The sequence below is a fragment of the Gouania willdenowi genome, chromosome 4, assembly GCF_900634775.1.
Source record: "Gouania willdenowi chromosome 4, fGouWil2.1, whole genome shotgun sequence".
Taxonomy (NCBI): domain Eukaryota; kingdom Metazoa; phylum Chordata; class Actinopteri; order Blenniiformes; family Gobiesocidae; genus Gouania; species Gouania willdenowi.
This window is the reverse complement of record NC_041047.1, coordinates 31,475,215-31,490,441: the sequence shown is the minus strand read 5'-3', so window position 1 is coordinate 31,490,441 and position 15,227 is coordinate 31,475,215. Positions and strand designations below refer to the sequence as shown.

The window sequence follows — 15,227 nt, the reverse complement described above, 5'->3', positions numbered from 1 at the left end:
AACAAGATAATAATAATAATAGTAATAATAATAATAATAATAATAATAACGAAATAAAATAAAAATACAATAATAATAATAAGATAATAGTGCAGTAGTGCATTGATGAGTAGTGCAGGTGAACATTTAAATGAAAATATTATGTCCATGAACATTCACAGTGACAGGTTGATCCAGGGTTGTTATGTTTAGTTCCATGGTTATTTCACAGTAACAGAAACAGGTCTGACACTCTATGACTGTTTAGAGTTGATCAGAGTGACAGCCTGGGGGAAGAAACTGTTTTTATGGCGGGTAGTTTTTGCGTACAGTGATCTGTAGCGTCTGCCGGAGGGGAGGAGTTTAAACAGATTGTGTGCAGGGTGTGAGGGGTCTGCAGTGATGCTACCTGCCCGTTTCCATCATCTAAGGTTGGAACACCAAAGTAAAAACTAAACCCCAACACGTGATACATTTGGTGCAGCCAGGTTTTTTTTTTTTACACAATTATACCATATAGTTATTATTGTAGCTACCTGGTGGGTTATTTGGACATAATAATCAATAGGTAATGTTTAGATACCAAACCAATCTCTCCTCAGTGCACACACCAGAGATAATCGTGGAGTTCCACAAGGTTCAGTTTTAGGACCAAAACGTTTTACATTATATATGCTTCCACTGGGTAACAATATGAGGAAACATAGCATAAATGTTCACTGTTATGCTAACAATACATTGCTCTAGTTATTAGTAGTGCACTGAAAATTTGGCAACTAAAAAAAAATTTCACCACTTTTTTCACCGAAACAACCTGGCCGAAACAGGATGTTGTTATGACGCAAGCAAACACTGCGACCAGCATGCGCTTTTTTGAGAATGCATATTTCAATACATATGAGCACTAAAGCGTCTTCTAAGCAGAGTTTGAGATGGAGCATGAAGTGAAAACAATGAAAAATTTACTCTCAAGTGCGACTTGTTTCTGTGTCACAATGCGTAGCTTCGTGTCACCCTCTGCATCGATGCCTGAAATGTGTCTCCAAAAAATCTTCACTTACTTGGATGTAGGAATTAAAGCAGCAAGCGCAAAAAATTATACATGCCGCAAGAAACCGCTTGGAGACAGAAGCACGCAGAGCGCAGGAGACTGAGAGCAGAGCTGACATTGAGAGACTGTCAGGAGTAGACTTCACTGTAATAAAGCAGAGAAGCTGATCATCATCAAGAACTTAAAGTCTGTGTAAAGCAAATTCAGCCATTTTCTTCTAAACACATTAAATAGGTCAAATGTATTTCCTTAAAACATGTAAAAAGCCATTTAACCATTTAGAATTTAATTGTGGAGCTAGGCTTCACAAACTGTGTTTCATATTTTTGAGTTCAGGATTTAATGGACGGGTCAGAAATCATAGCCGCGTTATCATTAGCATAAACCCTGAAGCACACAAAACTTCAGCGAGCGCAATTCAGCCCCTACCTGAAAACAAACCACATATTCAGACTCGGGGTTATAAAACACATCCACTGGTGCCACATTTTCCATGAAATGAACACTTTTTTTGCACCGCGATTGTGTGTTTCGCCTTTAACGGGTCCAGTTCTGACTCTACCCAGGAGAGATGCACATATTCGGACTCGGGCGGAGCAGACCTTCCGCAGACACCTCATTTGGCCTGATCTGCGCTCTTTTGGAAAACCAAAGGGAGAAGCACTATTGACGCTGGAGTCACAGCTGCTCCTCACACACAAGTAGCCGACCTGAAGCGAGCCCAGCTGATCAGAGCCAACACACTCCACATCCACACTGCAAATAAATTGGGTCTGTTCTCTCCACCTTATAATGTTTCTCTTAGGTTTACAAGTGATTTATCCCATCTATTATTTCTCTCTCTCTCTCTCTCTCTGACTTGCTATATGGGGCGGACTACGCAAGGACTGAAAGCTGATTGTGTGCAGTCCGCCGCACAGACACAGTCAGAGGAACCTCCTGAACACATTTGTGCCTTGAAACTGCTTTTCCACCTCGATTTTCCTTTTTCTTTTGCTTTAATGTGTAACCGCTGTGCCAAAAGCTGCATTAGAGACTTCTGCTGGAATATCTGCCATTCACTGTCCCTACTCTCAGATGAACGTGCATTGACTTTTGACAAGCAGCTAATAGTAGGGCCCAGAACAGCTCATGGCTCGCTCCATTGGTAGAAAGATCTCTGAATGGCTGAAATCCAGTGTCACACTCCTGTATTTTTAAAGCTCATTTACACAGCCAGGAGAAGAAGCAGAGATTCACTGTCCATTCAGAACACCTTGGATTACAATATGCTCAAAGATTATTATGAATTTTTGACCAAATACTGCAAAAAAAACCACATACTGCAGCTTTAAATGCACTTTGTGTTTTAAGAGAACATATTTAATTTGACTGTATTTCAGCAGCCCAGTCAGTTATGGTCCTGTAGTGTACATTATCATTTCATGTTTACATAAATGTGATGTAGTGGTTAGCCTCAGAGCAAGAAGGTACTAAGTTCAAGCCCTGGGGTGGACACTTGGGTCCTTTCTGTGCGAAGATTCTATGTTTTTCCCGTGCTTATGTGGGTTTTCTCCCACAATACAAAAACATGACTGTTGGGTTGATTGGAGTCTCTAAATTGTCCGTAGGAGTGAATGGTAGTGTGAGTAGATGTCTATCTGTGTGTGTTGCCCTACGATGGACTGGAGTCCTTTCCAGGGTGTACCCCCGCCTAATGTCCATTGAGAGCTGGAGATAGGCACCAGCAGACCCTTAAAAGGAGGATGCAGGTCAGAAAATTGATTTTTAATGCTTTCATTTTAGCGTGGTTAGTAGTACACATTCCGAGCCATAAATTTAATGGTGCCATTATGAGAACGCACATCTAATTATCGTCAATCATTGTTTTACTGTTTGTTTTTTTTATCCACATTTCCCATAGCATTACTGTTAGAATCCTTTCTAGCCACTGAATTGGCTTGACTCATATTTAACCCAAGAGATGTGCTCAATGTTTACAATTATATGAAATGCTATTGTACAGCATCAGTTTTGACTGATAAAGTAACTTATTTCTGTACTTATCTGAGTAGCTTCATCCTAAATATCGTCCATTAACTTTCAAAAGTTAATGGACGATTCCTCCCCTCCTTCAACCTAAAGTGTTGCTGATGTTTGCTTTTTTATCATTTTCTTAAAAACCCTGGTCTAATCTAATGTAAATGTTGTTACTCAAGTCACTGATTCCAATGAACATGAGAAAAAAACAAACGGCAAGTATAAAGAATAACACGACACAAGGAAATACGATTTATGCTGTATGAATTAGGTCGTCATTTCATTTAATCTAGAGTAATTTCCACACCATTAACACACTAGTATATTTCTAACGCTATGCAAAGCCAAGCAAAAAATTGACTCAAGTTCTGATGAGCTATGGCCGGGCCTGCGGAGCGTCTCCGCGCCGAATAGCATGTAGCACATTCCCGAGAATTCAGTGAAATGACTCGGTTTCACCAAGTGAAACAAATGAAATTGTGCGACGTAAAATCGTAATCTACATTGAATTGCCTTTGAAACAATATATCACATGACTATGTTCCGATAAATTTAGAAATTACCGGAAAAGGGGGGTGGGCCCCCAGGGTCCCCTTTCAAAAAGGTCTCTGAGCAGGGCTCGAGACTGCAACCAAAATGGTCGCATATGCGAGTATGTTTTGAATTACACACAAACATATCATGTACATCCAAGGTGCGCATTAGGGTATAAACAAGTGGTGGAAATATCAGCATTTATAATGGCGTGTTTGTGGAGAAATGTGCATGTTTCACTGTTCGCTTTGAGCACAGCCACTACCATTGCCCGCAAATAACATCGGGGAACTATTTGAGTCTATTTCGAACTTCCATCGTTTCACTCTAAATGGCTCGGTGTGCATGTGGAATGTACTTCCAAGGAGCGCATTAGGTTATTAACATGTGGTGAAAATATCAGCGTTTATAATGCCGGGTTCGCGGAAAAATGTGCATGTTTACACAGACTTTGAGGGCATGTCTTCCCTCCCTCCTCTCATGTCCGGTCTAACCCACGTTCAAAATAAATTTTAAATAAACGTTTTGCAACACCAATTAAATTCAAAATAATGGATGCACACTCTTGGGCTATGTGCAAGCTGTTAAAAAAGTTTCAGCTCGATCAGACAGGGAGATATGTGTTCCACACACACACATGCACACAGAAGTTCCTTGTATTTCAGATAGATAGATATCTCTATACAACCAGGGACAACTTGGCTCAGAGTAAGAATAAAAAAGCAACTTATCAAATACATACATCTAGACTAGATTATTGTAACTATTTACTGTCAGAATGTCCCAGTAACTCATAATAAAGTCTCCAGTTGATCCACATTGATACAGCTAAGAGTACTAACAGGTCAAAGGAAGAGAGAGCATATTTCTCCAGTATTGACATCCTTTCATTGGCTTCCTGTAAAATTGAGAATATAATGCAAAATCCTTCTGTTAGCATACAAAACTGAATGATCAATAACCAGTGTATCTGAAAGACTTGTTAGTGCCCCAGCAGAACATTTAGATACCGGGCTTCTCGTTTACTGGATGTTCCTTTTGTGTCTAGAATAAGAAGAATATTAGGCAGCACTCAGCTATCAGGTTCTTCACTTATGGAAGCAGCTCCCAGTTTCAGTATGGGTGACCGGTGCTCTCTGCAGTTTCCAGGCAGAACTTTAGACTTAGTTATTATTATAAGTGTACAGTTAGGGCTAGTTCAGGTAAACCTCTGTCTAGTTTTGCTGCTTTAGGTGTGTGTGCATATGTGTGTGTGTAATTGTGTTGTGAGAATCTACAGAGACATGGCTTCAGCCAGATTCTTGGACTTCAACAATTTTAAGAAATCTACTTATGAGAGGAATTCACTGCCCTACGTTCCTAACATGCTATTCAGGCTTATTAAGAGAATCAAGAGCTTTTATAATGTAAGCCGCCACACTGGGAAAGCTTCTGGAGGGATTTTCATCTACTGAACTGCTGTACACCAGTGTGTTGTGAGAGATCACCAGGTGTGCCCCATTTAAGTGCCCAATTCCATCAGAATGATCCAAATGTATAATTTATTCAGTGCAATTTTCCCACTGTCATAAAGTTAGCGTATGTAGTGACTTGCAGAGTAATTAAGCACTCCTCTTTGCCAGTAAGTACCGTAACAGTTTAAAGAATGAAGAAAGTCATTGAAATGTGATGGAAAAGTGATGGAAAATATACCTTTTTTTAAAAAAAGATGCAGATTGAACTAGATTCAGAGGATCTTGAAGTGCTGCACAGATTGAAAAAGGACGGCAAAAATGTATTCCACCTGATGATTGCATTTCAAACCCAACTCAGTTCACATTCAATCTTCTATCTCTAATAGGAAATTGTTAAAAGCAGTAATGTGTAAAGACAGAGTAGAAGTTTTCTGCTCCATTGGAAAACATCTTTCAGCACAGAACTGTGGCTGTGGTACTTCAGTATGAGAGCCAGAAGGGGGAAACAAAAAGCTATGACTAACATCAGGCTTGCATTGTGCACATAAATGGTTCATTCCAAACAAAATACCTAAAGGGAGGGAAACAAAGGCTGTCCAGACTACAGGGGTCCATGAGTAATGCTTTAAACCGTCACTAAAGGCAAACACGGACAAAGGTAAAACAAACAAAAGGTAAAGATAGACTTTAACTGCAGAGGAAAAACTATTATCTCCTCTGCAGGAGAAGTTAAAACAGTTAACATTTGGCCTAATTTAGCCAAACTGTAAGCAAGCTGGAATGTATTACATCACAAACTGCTTGGGGCAATGATAGTATTTAATGGTAATTGTTGGATGGTCTTGCACAAATTGTGCATGGTAAAATGCAATTCAATGTATTTCACTTTTAGGTTTCCTTTCTGATGCTGTAACATGTTCAGCAAGGCAAAAAAAAGCTTTAAACTACAGTAATTTTTTTCTCAGACAGCACAGCTCATGCAGCAGTTTTGTCGAGGCTTGTGTAAAGACAGCAACACGATGCTTTCCCACAAAGAACCACACCTTTCTACCCTCTGTGTGACCAGCTTCTGCCCTTCCTGACATTACACCATCTCACATTAGTCACAGCATGAACAATGTATGATGCGCCCCATCAAGCCCCTCCCTCTTTGCTGTCTCTAAAGAGACCACACCTGTGAACCAGGAGCAGGTTCTGACAGCTCCACCATCCTCATTCAACTATCCAACGTTCCCCTGAGTTACAGAGAGTTTAGCCACTGACTACTAGGGTAGGCAAATATCAGGACTCTCTGTGTGTGCTTTCAGGCAGTAATGTGGAAAGAGGTCAAACTTTCCCAAACCCGCACACCAGCTTTCTGCAAAGAACAGATGAGGTTAAATCTAGAAGGGATAAGACTGATTGAGAGCTTTAATGCTTTATAAGGTACCAAGTATTATTCATTAGCTGGGTTCTGAGACAGACTCAAAACTGCTATTGTGCTTTTGAAAGAAATGGCAGACTGGTGATGTTTTTAAGATTGTTAGAAAAATATAACAAATTCCTTCTTCAATTCAAAGAACAAACTGGGAGTTCCATGGCACTAAAAGATTGCAGTAAAATCAACAATCAGACATGACCTTGTAAGGAAATGCTTCTCTCCATTTAAAGAGTAACTAAACCCCTGCTTTCTGCTGAACTGCCACTAGGGGGGAAATTCAAAAAATGCCCTGATTATGAGCGTTAATAAACCAGGAAGACAAACACACAGCGACAGAAAGTACACGCACGTCCACACAGTGGCGGTTCTGACACAAATTACTCCCTGGGCAGGCAACTTCAATTGTGGGGTTAAAGCTAGCAAATTACTGACATATTTACAGATAGTCCCTCAAATTTAGAAACACTGCTGCGACAGGTTGTTTACTGCTCATGTTGACACCAAGGGGTATATTCAATAAGATCTGAAATAAAAGGTGGTAAACCAGGTGCTTTCTAAATCCTTTGGTGGTGCAGTTTCCTCACCTGCTGTGAGGAATTCACTAAGATTGCAGCAATGATTAGCGCACGTGTAGAAGTGGTGAAGAAGGCCCTATTTAAATGAGCATTTTGCTCGTTCAATGTGGAGAGGTGAGTGCACAGGAGCACACAATGACATTTGAGGAAGTTAAATTGGAGGCAGATGGACTTCTCTGTCTGCTGCACAAACATTTAATAATATAAAAAATTAAATAAACAAATAAAACTTTTAATTTTTTTCAAACAACTTTAAAACCTAATGATATTTTTTTTCCCTAATTTAATGTGCGTGCTCCGTCAGGTCCTGTAATTTTGCTCTGATCAGTCCATAAAAAATAAGCAGATTTGGACAATAACCGTCCTATTGATCTGCCATTGATCCGAGTTAATGCAACAACACAGTCTGTCAATCAATCTGCACCATTTGAAGATGATCTACTGACCACCATCCAGCAGGTCTGAGCAGCGCTGTGTGATGCACACTCTCATATGTGAACATTGCGACATTGACTAATGTTTTATTTGAATTATTTTGTTATACTAGAAAGGTTAATTGGAGCCTTTTTTTCCATCTTCGCTGTGTTTTGTGTAAACATTTACTGTAGCGGATCTCTGCGTGTTTGTACCTGCTTGTCAGTCGTGCTATCACCGCAAACAGGTCCAGATTTCATGAATCGCATTTCTCCCCCTGCATGAATGTCTTTGCATGAATGTCCCCTTGTGATCTCCACCTACTATACATATTCATGAGAGGGGAACGCGCTAAATGGATTGAGGGCGCATTGCGACGCACAGCAGCCACTCACTCCTGATTGCCTGGGGTTTGTACAGCTTATTAGCGCGTGGAGTGACGTTTGCATACATTTTATTATCCCTAAACCTTTAGTGTATCCTCCCCCAACAGCATACTGCACTGACAATTATTTTGATTTGTAGCAGTTTTTAAATTGGAAAATATTAGTACAAACACTGTTACCGCTTTTAATGGACATTTAAGAAAAAGACAAATAAGGCTTAAAACAACATAAATGACAGGAGAAAATATTTTCAACAAAGCTCTGTTCTTAGTCCCTTATACAATACAATTTACAAGTGAATACAACTACTAAATGTGTGAACTACTACTGAATTTGAGTGGGAATGGTTGAATGAGCTGATATTGTGAAGCACTTTGAGACAATGTTTATTACAAAGCGTTACATAAATCAAGTTTTTTTTTGCACTGAAATGATATCTTCTTAATCCAACTTTACAATAGTCAATTTTGTTTACGCAGAATAAAACAAATACAATGAAGAGCTATTCATTGTTGATGAATGACATTAAAAAATAATCAGAAGTGTGGACTCGAGTTACAAATTTTATGACTTTAGACTCGATGTGACAAATATATGAAGGACTTGCAACTAGACTTAGACAAGAAAAAGTCTGCTCAAACCCCTGCGGGACGGCACACCCGTAGCTGTGGGTGGAGGAGGTGGATTCTCTGCGGTGGACAGCAAACAACTATATGGAGGAAGGAGCTTCACTTGGTGCTAGCATAAACACAATATGCAGGACCTGGAGGAGTTTATCGTTACGTATTTGCGACGTAAGAGCAGAATCGACAGGCAGGCAAACAAACGATTCCTAGGAATTGGATTACTGGGAACCAGTTCTCAGAAAGAACCGGTTTTTGATTCCCATCCCTAATAATTAATGCATCATAGTCACTTTTAGGCAACTACAGACAACACAGTTAGTACAGGGCTGGCCTGCAGGAAACTTGAACTACCCAAGTGTAAATCTGTTGGAGAGGAATAAAAAAAACCTCAAATTTTATTTTTGTTTTAATTTGGACTGTTTTTTATTATAACAAAGCGGAATTGTGTTGCACACAATTGGTCAGTACTACGAAGCTGGATAAATATATTCGGGACATCTCTTCATTAACAGGCTTCACCAAACAACCACTAACCACAATCACAGAGAAATGGTACAGAGCAACTTATGTCACAATTGAGGAATAGTTCTTTAAAAATATGAAGAATAATTCAGACCAAAAACAACACTGCTGCTGCAGAAAAAGCAGGAAGGAAAGAATGCAGGAAGGAAGCTCCCGACACAGTTAATGCGTAAAAGCATAAGATTATCAATATTATTCCATCGTGTGATAAACAGACAGTGCTCTGATCAGCCAGGTTGACTTTATCACTGCACAGACGTGTTTCTATTTACAAAGTGCTCAATTTATCACACACAAACACTAGGATGAGAGCGCACTGTTTCGCTCCAGGACTCAGTGAACTCTGTGAATGACTGTATACCGTTCATTACCCCTATATCATAAGGTGGACATGTATTTTATATTGGCTATATTATTTCACAGAACCCTCCACAATGTCTGTAGAGCAGGGCAACTGAAGTATGTTTCTGCTGAGGCTGTCAGCGTCACCATAGCGTATGTATGAATAAATAAATAAATAAAGGAGTTTATTAGTCCGCGGATACGGAGAGCGTGCGACACAGGCTTCATCAGCTGACTGTAGATCAGTCCATCAGATGTAAATCTACACCTTTCCTATAGGATGTCATTTGGTAAATGAAATTAATTTATCCATTAATAATCTTTCTTTTCTAAGCACAGTTATGTTTGAGTAAATTACTGTATACTGAGACAGATGATGTGTGTGCCATCCCTGCTTCAAAACACACTATCAATTTAAACATGTCTGCTTAGACACAAAATCCTGAGGAAGTTGTGCTGACTTGTTCTTGCAGAGATAAAGGGTGAGTTGACTTCTTCATTTAGCATAACTAGTTCAGCGATAATGCTCTGATATGATACAAGGCTGAAAGAAATTCTGACAACATGCAAAGACAATACGGCTAGTGTTTCATGCACAACAAGGACATCTGTAAGGAGACACACAGGACTAAGTTGACAAATTACACATCAGTTAAACAAATATGAAAACAGCAGTGACAGCCAGGGTCAACGAGTCACAACATGCAGCAAGTGACCACAAATGTGAGTATGATGGAGGATTGTGGATTTATTGTTTTGTGTGCTGTCTGACAAAGCAGTCCAAAAGAAAGCTGCCTTATTGCGAAAGGGTGTGAGGTGAGCTATGGGTCAATCACTCAATAACTTCACATTGTGTGGTCGCTGGTTAACTATGTGTGACGTTACCCACACACTTTTCCTTTATTTCGACTTTCGTCATTATAAAAAAACGGTCCCAATCATCAACTTGACAACATAAAATAGAACCTGGCAAAACAGGACCAGCAAGCTACCAGACAAGCCAAGGCAGACAAACTGCAATAAGAGTTAGGATCTGCTCCTCTGTCACCATGGTGTGCTGAAGGTGTTACCAAGGCGACGTGCCGGGCCGAGAGGGTGACGGCAGCAGATGCTGGAGGAGTGGTTACCTACCTTTTCACCACCAGGCTGAGGGTCTTGTGGGAGCCTTTGACAAGGCAGATGGCCTCCTGCCTGAAACCACTCAGGGGAATCTCGTTGATGTTGACAAGCTCGTCTCCCACCTGGAGACTCACGGCAGCCGCTTTGCTGCCTTCCTCAACCTGGAACATTGACAACAGACAGGACACTGTGAATTCCTGTTTTTTACATTGATAAGTAAATAATTAAGGATGGCAATTTCTGGAAGAAACATAAGATCAAACAGTTCAGTCATGGCCTCCTGCTGCAGGAATGTATGTCTGATTAAGAGCCATCAGGTCTGAACTTGATCACTACAAAGATATAGATTTACAGAGATAGTGCCCTTAAAGAAAACAAGGGTTGGGGTCAATTATATTTTTCAATTACAATTACATTTTCAATTACCCATGTTCAATTACAATTATTTTTTATCCTCAGTGTCAGGTTCTGTTTAGTTTTGTTATTTAGCCCTTGTGGTCCTCTTTCAGTTATTCTGTCTTTGTTTATTCTGTTTGAGTTTGGCCTCCTGTGTTTAACTCTTGTCTTTGTGCTTCAGGTATTCCTGCTTGTGGCTCCACCCCCAGTGATGTCTGTGCGCTTGGTTTGTGACTGATTAGCTCCATCATGTTTCCACCCAGGTGTGGCCCATTCCCAATCAGCTTCCCTCACTATTTAGCTGAGTGCTCGGATACAGTATGGCTGCTGGACCATTGCATGTTGTGTCTTATGTCATTGTCAATGTATTGTCAACGCTCCTCGTGTCCTGCTGCGTTTGTTCCTCGCTCCCTGTACCTCGTGTCTTTTTGGGTTTAAGTTACGTTTGGGAATAAATATGGACTGGTTCCAGGAACGCTATGCCTGCAATTTGCTTCCATCTCTCTCTGCATTTGGGTCCACACCAACACCTAACCATGACACTCAGGAAGTCAATTACAATTACATTCTCAATTACTAAAATTCAATAACAATTAATCACAATTACTTAGCTTTCTGTTAGCATTTCTTATTATAACGGCCTAATTCAGCTGTAAAATACACTAAACAAATATCTATCATCTAATTTCTTTCTTATCTATTGGTTACCTTGTTAGGCTTCCTAATCAATGAAAATATAGGTCTTGATATCTTTGGTGTGGGAATCTGAGCCTTTTTTGTGTCAGTATACCCCTCGATTTATATTTTTTTGAAATGGTAAAATATGGGAAAGCTTGATATGAAATATTTTAATAACTGTTAACGACATATTTGTATAACTGTACATAGTTTAACATTAAATTATAATAGATAATTTTCATGGCAATTACAATTACAAAGTCAATTATCTAAACGTAATTACAATTTACATACAATTAAGACAGCAACAGATTTTTGAAATTACAATTCTAACTACGCCATAATTGTAATTAATTATCAATTATGCAATTACAATTATAACTGACCCCAACCCTGAAGAAAACTTATTAAAACAAATGATTAAAAATGTGAGCTAAAGGCTAAACAGAACCATCACCATCTCACTATATGAAGCCAATGTGCCAAACATATTCATCTAAAAATAAGCTTTTTCAGATGAATTTTGAAACTCTTCAAATCCCAATTTCATATTGAAATTATTAATTTAAATTTAAAAATTGTATCACAGGGCTTGACATTTAGGCTTGCCCGCCTGTGGCAAGTTATCATCACCCTAACTAGGGATGTGTATTGCCTGGAATCTGGCGATACGATTTGTAAACCGACACATAGGTCACGATACGATACAATATATCCCAATATTAAAATATAAGGCGATTATTGCAATTTATTTTTTTAATATATGACTTAAGAAACAACTAATTTGTAAATTTGTACACCTTCATGAGAACATTATGTATGAAATAGATTTTATTGGCATATTTTACACTCAAATATGGGTGTGCAATCTGACGATGTTAGATCGTTAAGGATTACAACATGACGACGATCTCCCAAATCACGGAGATCGTAGAACCGTCTGTAGTTCACATTTTAACCCTTGCGGTGCCGTGTCTGTGTCATATGTCTGTCGTCCATACACAGAACATCCAGAAATCACACCATTTGCTAGTCAGCATGTCAGCATTACAGACATTAATTAAGATTAATTAAGCGCTTAAACAGGGCAGAAGTACGCTCCGCTCCCCCTCCCCCCCAGTGCACGGACACACAGAGTTAGCTGTGCTGCTTCCTCCGTGTTAGCGACTGTCTGTCAGAGGCTCAGTGCAGATGTCTGTCTGTCTGTTAAACTCTATCAGTTCTGAGTGTTGAAACACTGTAACATGTTTGATAAAACACTGCATGTGTTTCTCTTCTATAACTAACTCTCTGTCGCTGCGCTGTAGCTAACGGGGCTGTTTCCATATTCTTAAAGAGACAGTGTCCTGAATGTGATTTACTTTAAAAACTACTTTCAGCAACTCAGACCTACCCTGAAAAAAGCAACACTACATAATTTAATCACATTTCAGCCTTAATGAAGGAAAAAGTCAAAAGTGACACAAAATGTTGATATTGTGCTGCTAGTGATTAATAAAAGGGTCTTTGTGGCATTTTTCTCCACTGACTTTGACCCATTATTGTTTTTCTTGTAAAACTATTGAAAATAAATAAATAAATAAATAAATAAATGGAGTTTATATCACCTATTGCCATTTTGAGGAAATATATAGAGTTATGAATATTGGTCCATATCACCCAGGCCTAATGTAACCAAAGCAGTAACATTTTATCTTGTAAAGGATATGATTGTCTAAACTGTGTGAAATGAGGCGTTCAAACACTGTTTAAAGTAGGATATTATTAATATGAGTGTGTTACCTCAATAACAAATAGAAATCACTAGACTGATATGCTGCCTTGTTATGTAGCAAGTGTTGCAAATGCTAATGCTACACCACTTTAGTTAAACAAAGTAAAAAGACTGTCAGCCTTTTTGTTGGATGTTAATTGTACTAGGAACCAGTTTGATGAATTGCTTACATACAATAAAAAAAAGACAAGTACCTTGTCCTAAATCATCTTTTATTCCTTTTTTCCATTTAGGGTGATGATTTTAAGTGATTTGGTTTGTTTTATTGGGAAATAACTGATCGTGATTTCACAAAGAAAAAGTCGTGATATGATATTTTTCCCATATCGCCCACCCCTACTCTCAAAACATAGGCTTTAACATGCCATGTGCCAACAACTTAAAATAAAAAAACCAACATACAATCTGCCAGTGGCTTTTAAACCAACTTTGACTTTAGTGCAACATAACTGAGGTATATGCCTAGAACAAATAAATGTAGAAAGTTAGTACTTTCTCTTTAGATTTTATTGAAAAAACATAAGCTGGTCAACATGCCCAGGTTTCAGGGCACTTCTTTGTGCAGTTACAATGTCTCCTGCAGTGGAAAAGACTTTCCTGTTTAAATAAAGATAAAAAAAATAAAAAAAAATCGATGTGGCTGCATTTTGAATCGATCTGAGAAATGCGCAACGTAATATTGCAATATATTGCCGAATCAATTTTTTTTCAACACCCCTAAACCTAACTATGCTCGACCTGGCAATTTCACGTCAGACTAGTTTGGATCGCTGATGCAGCCCATGGGCTCCTGTTGAAGTTTAACCAGGGCCTTTTGACAGCAGGTTCTAGAACCGAGGTCATTTAAAACCTGCTCTCAGCTGTTAGCTTGGAGGTTAGCTGCTGGTTGGTAGAATCAAAAGGCTAGTGACATTGTGCTTTAACAACTAATATTATGTCATTACAGCACATTTACTCATACCCACCTTTCAAAACTGGTCTTTAGTAAAGTCTTAAACTGTTTAAACATGATTTGTAGGTTAAACAACGTTAAACATTAATTCAAGAAATCACACAAAAAATGTTTTTTGAAAATCTGGCAGGAGAATGAGGTTTTTGATTTAGTCAACAGCTAATAGGAACAATGTTGTACACAACAAAGTGTCTTAGTACCTAAGACTAAAAAGGGTTACGGCTGGAAATAGCTATTGGTACATGTGTTAAACAGTTCAGCGATCCCTCTTCACTCTTATGTCTTTGACTTGTAAAACGGCCTGTAACATAAATTTGGAGCTTGAAACATTACATTTATAGCCTCATAACTCAGACATTTTTATTTCTTTCCACCAGGCACAGAGTTGTTCAACTGTTCTATGATACGAGTGATGCAAATGTCTGAGATATGATGTCATTCACATGGACAATTACCGGTTGTAACATATTCCTTTACACAACCACAAGAAAGCAGTCATTTGCAAACCTTACAGCTAAATTTAGTTGTGTGTAACAATCTCAGAGAGTATTCTGCATCACATAATGAACACAGGCACACCTTCTTTTTAAAGCCATCAAGAGGCTTAGATCAGGGTTAAAGAGTTGATTACCGATCACATATCAGTGACAATGTTACTAGCTAATATCATTCACATGAGATAAATTAAAAAAAATTGTAATTGAGCATAGGGGTGGGCGATATGGGAAAAATATAATATCACAATTTTTTCTTTGTGAAATCACGATCGCAATTTTATCATGATTTTTTTCATTCAAATCATTTAGACTATTTTAAAGTTACTTACCAATAAAAAAAAACAAATCACCTATTTAAAATAATCACCCTAAAAGGAACAAAAGATCATTTAGAACAAGGTTTTTTAAATTGTGTGTCAACAAAAACATCGAACAAAAGCAGAGAAAACATTGAATGCTCTGTGTATGGATCACAGACATATGACGTAG

General features: G+C 38.6%; 1 protein-coding gene across 1 annotated transcript in view; it reads right to left on the bottom strand.

The window, feature by feature from the left end:
* The window catches only part of shroom2a (shroom family member 2a), a 58,737-nt gene that overhangs the window by 24,513 nt on the left and 18,997 nt on the right, over window positions 1–15,227 (bottom strand). Inside the window, exon 3 of the mRNA XM_028444497.1 lies at window positions 10,454–10,602. Coding sequence (XP_028300298.1) covers window positions 10,454–10,602 — 149 coding nt within the window. The remainder of the gene's footprint in view (window positions 1–10,453; window positions 10,603–15,227) is intronic.